The sequence below is a fragment of the Lacerta agilis genome, chromosome 6, assembly GCF_009819535.1.
Source record: "Lacerta agilis isolate rLacAgi1 chromosome 6, rLacAgi1.pri, whole genome shotgun sequence".
In the NCBI taxonomy this organism is placed as follows: Eukaryota; Metazoa; Chordata; class Lepidosauria; order Squamata; family Lacertidae; genus Lacerta; species Lacerta agilis.
The window spans coordinates 84,110,367-84,123,010 of NC_046317.1; the positions used below are offsets into that span (position 1 = coordinate 84,110,367).

At 46.7% G+C, this 12,644-nt stretch overlaps 1 protein-coding gene across 6 annotated transcripts in view; it reads left to right on the plus strand.

Moving 5' to 3' along the window:
• Window positions 1-969: 969 nt before the first annotated feature.
• The window catches only part of CDH4 (cadherin 4), a 763,202-nt gene continuing 751,527 nt past the window's right edge, over window positions 970-12,644 (plus strand). For 5 of the 6 annotated variants that reach the window (XM_033153667.1, XM_033153668.1, XM_033153669.1 and 2 more), the window contains exons 1-2: window positions 970-1,377; window positions 5,037-5,148. In XM_033153667.1, coding sequence (XP_033009558.1) covers window positions 1,318-1,377; window positions 5,037-5,148 — 172 coding nt within the window. In that variant the 5' untranslated portion in view covers window positions 970-1,317. The remainder of the gene's footprint in view (window positions 1,378-5,036; window positions 5,149-12,644) is intronic. The other variant, XM_033153666.1, reaches the window with a different exon arrangement.

Sequence of the window (12,644 nt, forward strand, 5' to 3'; positions counted from 1 at the left end):
ATTTATTTTGCTTTTCTGCAGCCCTAAAAATACCACCCCCAAATATAAATATAAATATATATAGAGAGAGAGAGAGAGAGAGTTCAGTTTGGGTGTAAAACTTTCTTGGGAGTAAATTCCACCAAACTCAGAGAGAGGCTCTCTTCTGAGTAAACATGCATAATACATCCAGTCTATTAATTTTTCATGCAACCTGATCTTATCTATGTTTACTTCAATGGGCTCCTTTTCAAGCAAGCGTGCAAAGGGTTGCACTTTTATTTTATTCTAAAAAGGAAACCAAACCACAGCACAACCCTACACAGATGTGCAATCACAACTGCCATTGGTTTGAAGGGGCACCACTTCCAAGCAGGTGTGCACTTACTGTCCCGCCTGTATATGTCTACTCAGAAGCAAGTGCCGTTGAGTTCAACGGGCACCACTGGCGCGCGCAGGATAGCAGCACCCTCCTTTAGGAGACAAACGCAGGCCAAGCTATCGCTGGGTAAAGCAACCCAGTATTGCTTAACGGGCTCCGGGGCTCGAGCTCGATTAATGCAGCGCACGCTTACTTCGGAGCAAGCCCTGCCTGAACTCCCCGGGCCCTACTTCCGAGTAAACCCGAGGCCTCTCTGCAGCCGCGGGGCCCGATCCTCTGCAAACACAACCGTGCAAGAGCCTCGAAGGAAGCCCGCCTTCGGATGATGCCCTTGCAACCCCGCGGGCGCTTCCTCGGGAGTAAGACCCGCGGAACTTTCTTCTGCCTGCGCCAGTGAGAGAGTTGGAGCTGGGGCCAGTCCCTGTCATCACTCCCCCCCCCCCACTAAGTGGATCCTGGGAATCGGTACCCAACCTCTGCTGACTCCTGAGTAAGCCCGTCCCGGAGAGCGCAGGATTCCCTCCCGAGCCTTTTTGTGTGTGTGCGCGCTGGGCTAGCCAGCCGGCAAGCGCGTGCGCTCCCCTTCTGGCTGCTGCTGCTGCTGCTGCCGCCGCCGCGGCTGCTCCTTTAAGGGCGCCCGCCTGCCCCTCCGCGCCGTATGGGCCGGGCTTGGAGGCGGAGACTCGCTCGAGCAGCACCGAGAGCGCTTCACCTGCAGTTCAGAGCGGCGGCGAGGAATTGAGCGCGGCAAGGCAGGCAGAGGAAGAGAAGCAGCGGCGGCGGCTGCGAAGAGTTGGCTGGCTCGGAGGCGCCGCGGGATAACCAGGCAGCGCCGGGCGGAGCAGGCAGGGCGCGCGCTGGGGGTTGCCCTGCCCGGGCTGAGCGCGGTGGAAGCGGCGGCAGGAGGCAGCCAGTCGGGCGGGCGGGCGAGCGAGCCCGGCTCAGGATCCGCGGAGATGCCCCTGGGCTCGAGGATGCTACTTCTCTTGCTCTTTTGCTGCGGGGGCTCGGCCCGGGTAAGTTGCAGCAGCAGCTGCTGCTCCCGCCAGGAGAGGGATGGGGCGCTGCCGGAGGGGGGGGGGAGACGACTACGAGGAGGACGGGGGAGGGAGGGGACCGTGGTGGGTTCCGGGGCTTGGAAGCTCGCCTGGAGAGTGCCGAGAGAGTGCCGCTTTCCTTGCAATTCCTCTCTCTTTCCGTACATCATTAACTGCACGCTTGGAGATGCCTGGGATGTAGCTCTGCCTCTGTGTGTTGAGGAAAGGGGGTCCCCTTTATTTCTGCATGCGGCTTGAGCCAGATGCCTTGTGCAATAGAGGTTTCTCGTGTGTGTGTGTGTGTGTGTGTGTGTAAGGGGGGGGGGACAGAGGAAGAGCTCCTGCAAAAGCTCCACCGTACAGCACTGCCACACACACGCCCCGCCGGCCAAGCTCTCTCCTTTCCCCCTCTTTTTTTTTCCTGCAGAGTATGTGCAACAATGTTAGCCTGTGTGTGTCTCCCCGCTGAGCCTCCCCTCCCCTCCACTTTCTCCCCTCTATCAATTCATAGACAACTGGCAGACGAAAATCCAGAGGAGGAGGAGGAGGAGGAGGAAGGATTGAGCAAAGGAGGGGGGCGGCGGCGGCGGCAGCAGTGCTGGGGAAAGCTGGATGGTCGTTTTGCTTAGATGCAAAGCGATTTAACGGGCGGAAATGTGTCTCTTTGCCGTAGCCGGGGATAGAGACCTGGGCCGGTAGGCAACCGCGCGGATCGAGCATCCCAAGTTGTTTTTAGCTGGTGATGAGATTCAAACGGGGGAGGGGGGAGAGAAAGCCTGCACCGCTGGAAGGAGTATATAATTATATCTGCATATTAGAGATTGGTTATTATTATTATTTTTTTAAAAAGCTTTGCTTTGTTCGGATCCTCCCAGAACTTCAGAATGCATCTTGCCCTCGTGTGCTTAACCCACGTGGCGTGGCTGAAGTCTTGGGTGTTGCGGTATATCAACAGACGCTGTAGAGAGAACTGGAGCAATCTTGAGAACCCAGGCAAATCGAGACCGGCTTAAGGGTGGTTGTGTGAATTTGGGGCTCTTGAGCCACACCTCTGCCCCCTTGCTTTTTTAATAGCATTTTTTTTTTCTAAGAGCAGAAACTGTGCATCTTTCAACCCGGCACACCCATGATGGCTGAGGCTAATACAGATATGTGCAGGGAGTCCTGCTATGCACCTGATAACACTATTCATAACATAAAATTTGGGAAGTTCCCCTCCTCCCCCCCCCCAATAGGTATTCCCTAGAGAAACTTGCTTTCATAGCTTTTAGGGGAATAACAGACTTGTACTTGACTGCAAATGTGTATTAACACAGCTCAGAATCAGGGTTGGCAGCTCTAGCTTGCTTCCTAATATCCCGGTGTGCTGTATGTATTTTAAGGGAATATTTACCATGCGGTCTGTCACGGGGCCTTTTAAAACGAAAGGATAGGAATGCATAATGCTGAAATACTTTTTTTTGTGGGAGGGATATTAGGTGCCATGCTCCCTTCTTGCTTTTTGATTATTTCTACATTTTCTCTCTCTCTAAATTTAAAGATAATTTCAGAAGGACACCCACAGCTGCCAAATCAGCCTGATTCTCAAAACCATTTTTGAGTTAAAATTGATCAGATTGCAGTTTCTCTTCCTTTCCAGGCTGATATGAAAAGCCCTCTAGAGCCTTATTATCATTAAGCACATTTCCAGTACTGGAGGATCTGACTGACAATGGGCACGATCTGTTGGGAAGTTCTCCTGCATAAACATGCCTACAGCAGTGTGCCTTTCATTGCTTGAATAGGAGAGCTTCCTGGCAAATGACACCCCAATAATGACTCTTGTTTGGGACCCCCTTTCCCAAGACAAATTGAGGCACTTTATTTGTAAGCCTGGAGAGAGAGAGAGAGAGAGAGAGAGAGAGAGAGAGAGAGAGAACACTTTAGATTGGGGGTGGGGAGAGAGAATAGTGTCCTAATTAAAAACCCATCAAGGGAAAGCAGCTTTATAAGGCTTGGCTGTGTAACCCTACCACCAACTCTCTGCTGCAGTGGCCCCACTGTTAGGGCCATTGTAATAAGTGGGTGATTGGAAATCCAAAGCCTATTATCTACTGTCAGACTCTGAAATGCTTCTGAATTGCAGATCTTGCCAGGAGACTGCCGGAGTGCACAGCCGAGTCCCTCTCCTGCACTTCCCATAGACGGTAGCTGGCATTTCTCTCCCAAGCGTGATTTCTCGCCGATATTACATTGGCTTACTTTTTGCTTAGTAAGCTCCTCTGCAAGCCAGGAGACAGACTCTCTGTTCTCTTCCCCCCTTCTCTCCCTCTCTCATCCACATGCCGCGTGTGGCTTTCTTTCAGTCCACCGTTATTTAAAAAGCCACCTTGGCTGAGCCTGCTTCTTTCCCCTACCTATTAAGTCCTCCAAGCGCCTAATTTTTCCAGTGATAATAGGGTTGGCCTGGCTTGCTTACCGCCGCCCCCCCCCCATAGGGTTTAGGCTACTTGGTTTTGTCATCAGCATATGCCTTTAATCTGTTTGGGAGAGTCCCTGGAAAAATCTTGCCTGGGGTAGTAGAAAAACAGGGGTGACACCCCCCACCCCCTTCCCAACCTCATTTGCTATGTAGGAATTTGTTTACAAATCACCAGCTAACAAGCCATTCAGCTTCTGTGCCTGCATGTTGGCTGGACTCTGATCGAGCACATAGATCTGGAAAGCCAAGGCACAAGGAAAATTGATTTTCCCCTCCAAGGCTTGGGCTTGAAACTAGCCTTTTTCTACGACGATTTGCTCCAGTGTGCAGCTGGATACAAATCTCTGTCCCTGAGGGGAGGAAGTTACATGGCATAAGCTATGGGTGTAGTAGCATGCAGGTTAGGGTGTCTAGGTGATGCTCCTAAATTGCCTCGCTGGGGGTGGTCAGGGGCAGGCAGAGGGAATGTGTGTATTTCTGTTTCTGTGGGTTACCCTGTTATTCTTTCAGGATTTCGCTTTGTGTTCCGGCTAGGGATGCTTGCATGTGTACACTCGCTTCCTCCCTCTGCCTGCCTGCCTGCCAGGTGGTGATTGCTCAGCAGTTCTGCATTGATTTGTTAAGGGAGGTACAGGCTGGGTATATATGCAGACTTAACAGCATCCTGCTGTAGCTTTAACAGTAACTCTCCAGATCTCGATTGTCCAATGACTAGGGCCAAAGATGGTGATCAGATGGGTTTCTCAAACCTGGGGGGGGGGTGGTGGGGCTGCTGGCATGCGAGTCCTCAGGCTTGCCAGCTACGGCTTGATTTGTATTGATCTGAGATGTGAGGGTGCCTGTAATCCAACTGGGGAGATTTATTGCTTGTGTGCATCACTCAAGCCTCCACCGTTCCCAGCAACCTTGCTGAATAATATCTTCCCCCCCCCCCACGCAAGACATCTCTCCAGCAAAAGGCTACTGCTATTTTTCTGACTGGTGTTTCATTTTCCCCACCCGGCTTGAAACATGTTATCAGTGTAAGACTTGATGAACGCTGTTTCTGTTGCTCAGACTTGCCTGTTTGCAGACACCTTGCGCACTGGCTGTGAAACCTCCTCCCACCCCGGAGATTCCCACCAGAAACAACATTACAATTCACAGTGTTCTGTTGCTCTTGTTTTGGACTCTGCAGGCGCCCAATGGGGATCTTACAGTCAGACCCACTTGCAAGCCAGGCTTCTCGGAAGATGATTACACAGCGCTGGTTTCCCAAAACATCATGGAAGGGCAGAAGTTACTCAAAGGTAGGAAGTGTCAACTGGGAATGCAGTGGGATAGGTTAAGGGACACTTGTCTCGGTGGAGAAGAAACAGCTGGCAGATGTGAAAAGCAGGAACCCCAGGCCCAAATGTTTCATCAGCAAAATGAATGGTGAATTGTGGACTTGTGCATTGGTGAGAAGAAGACCACATTCTTCTGTTGCATATTGTGTGGCCCTTACTTCATGGTTTTGGTTTGTTTGTTTTTTAACCTCTACCTGCTGTTGGCAGAAGTATCTGTACATGTTTCTTTCTTTTTTTAAAATATTGTGGATGTGCACACACCTCTGTACAGAGCATCCTTGCATTTGAGATGTGAAGATCCTTAAAAAACCATCCTTTGCTTTGCAATGCCTGATAAAGCAGACATTGTTGTCGGATGATGTGGTAAACAAGCCCACAGACATTCTGTTCTCAAATGTGGCATTCATGTTCATTACTGTCCCACTGACAACATGAAAACACAGCCAGTGAGAAAGTAGCAATTAGCTTTACAGTAATTGCAGGATTACAACTGGTGTGTGTGTGTGTGACTAGAAACTCTTAAAACAGCTTCATAATCCGAAGGAAAATAGCTTATTTGTGAGCATTGTTCCTTTTCCTTTTTGTCCCCTTCCCCTGCCTCTGCCTTTTAAAGTTATTACAATAATTAAACTTTCCTATTTGTGTGGCACAGGAAATGTAGCCTTTAGTTTAGTCCTGTGAGAATCTTAAAAGCCAAACTGGAACACTTCTCTGTACTCCGCTTCCTAATTGCTAATAGGCGCTGTAGATGTCTCTCTGCCGCTTCTGCAGTGCCAATCTGATATGGCAGTGAGATGTTGCTGAAGGAAGAGAAGTGAGTTTTGGAGTAAGCAAGAGATGGCAAACACTTTAGCAAAGGAGGCCAACGAAGCTCAATTTGCGATGGGCTGTTTTTGTTTCCTTGAGGGTCTGTTGTAACGAGACAGCAAAATGGCACACTGAAACCCAAGAACGTTGTCCTGAATGGTTTCTTTCTGCTTCCAAACCCTTTTATTTTCTGCAAAGATTTCATTCCTCCTGTCTTTCCTGTCCAGAAAGAGGAGAATGATTATGGTTGTACAGTGTTACATGCAGAGCTTTGTGTGTGTGTGTGTGTGTGTGTGTGTGTGTGTGTTGCTCTAGAAACTGGCATGGCTGTATTGTGAGAGGACTGTCTGGTAAGTCATCTTGAGTCATTTTTTAAATCCTATCTCAGAGGAGTAATTATATTCTGAGAAATATAAATAATATCGTGAGGAAACATCCTATGCAAACCCAAGAAAAAATCTTAGGTATGTGCAATTTTATTAAGGACCTGGCTAGGGACCTGGAAGTTTCTCCAGGCTAGGATTATTGAGATGCAGTATGCTAACGAGTGCAGCTGTATATTGCAGAATACTTTCTGGTTTTTGATTTCTACCACTTTAATTATTAAATGTAGCAGTTAATACGGAGTTGATTATTTTGGGGGTATTGCCCCCTCCCCAAATATCCTGCTGCCACTTAATTTTAACTGTTACTACATTTATATCCTACATTTCCTCCAAGGGGTTTAAAGTGACACAAATGGTTCCCTCTCTTCTCATTTTACAACCCCCCTATGAGGTAGGCTAGGCTTGGGAGATGGCGCGTTGCTGAAACCTTCCCACTTCTTTGTCTCCTGGCTACTCTTTTTCTCCTGCTTCCTGACCAGTCGGGTACCATTTCTGGGATGGGATGATGTCACGATGATGCATAGCCAATCAAATCTGATGCCACTGAGGGCAAGCAAAGTTGGCTGGAGAGCAAGGGAGGGCCACACGAGCGGACAACCATTTTTGCCAGAAGTGTGTCTCCCCCCCCCCAATCCATACAATTCCTGTGTGATTTGACACTGGCAGAAAGGGGCGAGTCAGTGTTTTGCCGGTTATGTGGACAATAAGCAGTCTAAAGCTCAGTATTTCCTCCAGTGTTGGATTATAACCCTACTGGGAGGTCAGAAAGGAATGGAGGAAGGCCACGGGCTGTGAAAGGCTTCGTTTCCTCAGGCTGGAGGTGAAGTGGGAGAGGAATATGGGCCTTCCTCCAAGAATACAGCAGATGTTGGCTGCACAATGCATCTGCTGCTGACTCCTTTAGAAAGGTATATGAGTTCTGAACTTCTTTATTGCTTGACCATAATTTGCAGCTGAGTGTGCACCTTTGCCACTTCAGTGTTATAACCCTTTTATTACACCCTGGGCTTTCAATCCGTTTTGTGCCTTTGCCTTACGTTCAGAAGTCCATTTTAATTTGTTCCCTTCGCTGAACTTGGAATTAATGAACAAAGTTTGAGCTGTTTCGGATTTAACTGACTTGATCCAAGCACTCCAGAGGATGAATTAATGCTGGGTTTGTACGAGGCAGCAGCAGCAGAAGGGAGCTTCTCAGTTGGCTTGGTGGCTATTCCAGTTGTCCACCCACCTGCCTGCAAGTTGATCATTGACTGACTGACAACATGAAGGGTGTGGTGTGTGTGTGTGTGTCGGTGTCGAGGGAATAACACATGAAGCTGTCCTATACTGACTTAGGCTATGGTTATAACCATATCTGCTTAGGCGTCCAATTGGATTCAGTAGGGCTTACTTCCAGGAGATAGCTCAGTTGGTAGAGCAGGAGACTTTTAATCTCAGGTTAACGGTTCGAGCCCCACGTTGAGCAAAAGATCCCTTCCAACGCCACAATTCTATAATTCTAAAGTGAGATGGGGACTGCAGGCTTAGATGATTAGCCTCTCTAGCTCAGGAATAGGGATTCTGTAGCTCACCGGAGGTTGGTGGATTACACCCGCCTTCAGCCCCAAACAGCATAGCCATTGACGAAGGGAGTTCCAGGTCAAATATCTAGATAGCCACAGGTTCTCCATTCCTGATCTAGCCCACTCTCAGGCAGGGGTCTTATTCTGCTCTCTTTAAATGGAGACTAGTCTGGATTTGGGTCTGTCTGTATGCAAAGCACTTGCTACTCCATTGAGCTAAATCTTCCAAATCATAAAGTGTTCCTAGCTCAGTTCAGATGAAGTGTGCCTTCTTTGCAGCAGGTAACCAGACAAGTGGCTTCACACATGTTTTGAGTTAACATTGTATCCCTGATCCAATGGGATCATCATGGTTTGTATGCATTTGCTCCCCGGTTGCTGCTGCTTCCTTGTTTTGCTATCTTCCTCTGACTGACAGTGTTTTTCCTAATGTTTATCTTGCCTCTTCATCTTTGCAGACAATGTAATTGGCCTGTTCTTTTGGAAGGGGATTTATGACAATTGGGTGTTTGGTGCATTGTGTCGTGTTGTTGCTGGCTGGACAATAGAGATGGAACAGAAGGTCTGGGGAAGGCAGTTCAAAGGCAGTGCCAGCTGAGGCTGCGGAGAAGCTGCCATGTAATTATAACATCAGCTGATTGTGATCTTTAAATAAATAGAAAATTATATCACAATAAGCCGTTTAAGCACTTCCTGTGAATGAGCAATTTCCACCAATGATTGTTTCTCCTGATCGTGTTGAAACCCCCTTGAGTTGATGCTGGGTGTAGATTATGAGTCTTCAGAGGGTCTGTTTCCAGATCAGCAACCATGCTAGTCTGCTGCCACAAAATCGACCCTCTTGTGGTATCCTAAACTTTCATGGATTTACTTCATCAGATGCAGTGGATCTTGTGTATGTCTCCATGATTTTATTGGGCAGGGCTTTTACTTTCATGGGCATTGCCCACCCTGAGCTTTTGCCCCAGGATGCTTTAGTGGAATATGTTAAATGGATTCAAATTTCATTCAATCAATGAAAAGTTTCAGTGATTTCTGTCTGAATTCATATCAAGAGAAGTGGTTTCTGGGAAGATTTATTTTTAAAGTGGATTTTTTTTTAAAATTTTGGCAGAGGGCAAGCTAGCTATTTGTTACAAAAAAGATCTTCTTGCTGGCATCCCAAGGAAGAAACCAAAAATCACTGAAATACTTGAAGCAAGCAAGCAAGCAAGCAAACAAACAAAAAGCTAGCATCTTTTTTTTGAAAAAACAAGCAAGCATTGGAAAACATGCTTTAATTTTAATTTTAATGTGTATCTGAAGTGTGCATGCACACGGAAGCTCATACCAAGAACAAACTTACTTGGTCTCTAAGGTGCTACTGGAAGGAATTTTTTTTATTTTATTTTGTTTTGACTATGGCAGACCAACACGGCTACCTACCTGTAACTGAATGCTTTAATTTTGTGCTTAAAGTGAGAGTCTTTGTGGGCCTCCTTCAGGATGTTTTTCAATTCACAGTTGTGCCACTTACTGTTCCAGCTCTCTTGTAGCCTGATTTCAGAGAAGGCATTTTGTGACACCAGGAGCAAGCAGTTGCCAGTTGTCCTTAAGAGATAGCATGGTTTTGTTAGGGAATCTTTCTCTGTTTAAAGGCAAATTGGTCCAGTGGCCCAATGAGGACACAGATGTGGCATGCCCCATGCCTCTTGATTTCAACAACTGGATGAAACATCCTATGGACATATCATGGTCTTGTCTGAGTTTCTTCCTTTTCAATATTTTCTAGAATTTCAAAGCTGACATAGATCTTACACGTGAGCCTCGATAAATGGCGAATAAGCAGATGACTATCACTTTGGATAGCAAGCTGAGGTTGTGCAGGTCACCAGGTTTGCATCCAGACTAGTGGAGCCATTAAGACACCAGCAGAAAGTATTGTTCTGCTTGCAGGAACCCTGAAGTTTGCAGAAGCACCTAATACCTTCAAAAGCAGACTCCAACCAGAAAAAAACCCACACGCACAGCAGAGAACTGGAAGTCCCTCTTATATTGAATAGGATATATAATGATATATCTACAATTTGATGATTCTAAGTGGCATCACTTATACTGAATAGGAACAATCGCAAGGTCTGCAACATAAATGTTGTACTGCACATGCAAGGAGGAGGGGGGGGAATGAACCAGAGCAAGATGAGCAATATATCTGAGCATAATATGATAAATGGTGCAATTAATGAGAATGGACACAATCCAGTGGGAAGATACCCAGGCAAGTCCCATTAAAATTAACTTGAGCTGTGAAGGAGCCAGCTCTTCTACAGAGGATGGCCAAGAAAAAGAAATGAACAACTTGCCAATAAGCTAACATAAGACTAGATAGCAGAAGGAAAACTTCTCAAGAGTCCAGAGTTTCTTGGTGCACGTACACATCCAAAGCAGTTTGATAATGTGGGCTGCCCCTGTTCTCCATAGTATGAATTCTCGCACTTTGTGAAAATCCTGTTGGTCATATTTAAGGCTTTCAGCTACAAATGCAGTGCTCGGATCTGATGCATTTGAGATCCATGCTTCTTTTGGCCTTTCCTTCAGAATGACTCTGTTGCTGGCTGAAGCTTAAAGTGATGTCGAAAAGTGGCTGCAGCAGCCAGTAACAAGCTCCACTGAAAAGAGTGGTTAGTATACCCTTGCCAGGTTGTCCCATTCATTTCAAAAGGTCTTGACCTTGGAGAACTCTGACTGGACTATCCTCATGGTTTGCTTATGGAACATATTCTGCTAGTGGGAAGCGAGTAGCAATTTTATCAATGGAACTCCTTGTGGTCTATCTTAAAAAAGTAATTATTTTGTTTGCCAATAGACAAGAAATCTGTTTTGCACCTTTTGGAATTCGTATGCTGAGATACATGTTGCTGTTTATCATTGTGAAACAAATATCTCTAATTTGTATAACAACTGGGATAAATCTGTTACTTTAAAAATACTCTCCCCCCACATACACATTCTCTTCCTTTCTTATGAATTGAGTTAATTATCCAAGGATGGATTTCATTTTATTTCCTGACACTTCGTATAAATGCATTTCTTTCTTTCCATCCATCCGTGTGACATTCCCTCTGTTTTTCCAATGTGGCTGTGAGGTGAAGATCAGAAAGTTTTGCTTGCATTTCAACTAAACTATGGTCTGTACCTGGTTAGGTACCAAAACCTTTCCATGGTTTTGTGAAGTAAGCCAGTGTCGGCAACCATGGTTGGAAGTTTGCTTTGTTTCTTTTAAACATAAGACCAACCAGAGCTTTTTCTGTGTTTCTAGTATCAGAAGACTAGCCACTCATGGAAACAGGATGACTACTGTGATTCAATATGGCCGTGCTTTTGTTCTTAGGCTAAAAGCTCCAGGTCTCCAAACAGGTTTTGTATATGTGTTTATCAATTGGTATTTTATTCTGCGTGCTTGTTGCTCAATATCCTTTTTGCCTACTAGACCCAAAGGGTCTAGATAGACTTTTCAAGTAGTATGGATATTTGTTGTCCCTGACTTGGAATTTTGTGCAAAGCTCACATATTTGAAATGCCCCCACTCCTCTGGTGGTACAGTGAGCTGCAAACTTACTACCAGAAATGTGACCACAAGTATTTTTGTGCGGGGAAAGGAACAGAGCTCAGTGTCAGTGCGTTGGCCTTGCATGGAGTAGGTTCAAGGCTCAACTGCGGTCATCTCCAGTTCAGAAGGACCAGTTATCAGGTGATATCATATAACCTGAGATTATGGAATGCTGCTGGCAGTCAGAGTGCTTAGAAGGCAGTTTCTTATATTCCTATGTAGGCATGTCTCTGAGTCCACAAAGGAACTACATGGGTGTCAGTGTTTTAAGTGTAAATTTGAAGTTATCCATTGAGATCAAAATTAAGACAGATGCCTCAGCTGTGTCCTTTTTGGCTGCTTTTACATCCTCCTCCTCAGAGCATAAGCTCATCTACACCACACCAGATGTCCCTGGGAAGGCTGCAAACAGGCTATGAGCACACTAGCACTCTTCCCACCTGTGATTCCTAACAACTGGTATTTAGAGGCATACTGCTTCCCAGTAGGTGGCTGCCAATACCTCCCAGCTCCCTGTCCACACCACTTAGTGGAACTCTCTGCAGAAATTGTGCTGACTTCATAGATAAGGAGGAGCAGGGATGGAGGGCATCGCTGTGTGATGAGCAGGTTCTATGCATGTGAATTCTAGTGATCTGTCTGAAAGGGTTAGAAAACATACCACTGGGATCTCGAAGCACAGGTGGGGCTGCGTTTTGCGGGGCATCTCATTCTTTGTCTTCCTGCTTCAGATTGTCCTCGTCTGAGCTGGAGAGATCCCCTGCATATCTATGCCAGACTGGCTCCAGCAGAGCCTCTTGGTTTGGTACCACTGGGATGCCAGTCTCTGAGGGGAGTGTGATGGCTGCATGACCTCTGATATTTATCTTGGGCTCAAAAGATTGGGATAACTCAATGGAAGGAAGGTAGCTCAGTTGGATCCTGGGTGGCTAACCTTTCAGCTTTCCATCTGTTGTTGGCCTCAAGCTCCCATAATCCCCAGCCAAGCTGTAGTCCAGCAACATATGGAGGGACACATGTTAGCTACCCTTGCTTTAGATCCCCAAGGAAAGATGCAGAATGAAGAAGTGCAATTGCAGTAGGCGCTCGTCTCGTTGCCACTATGAGCGCAGC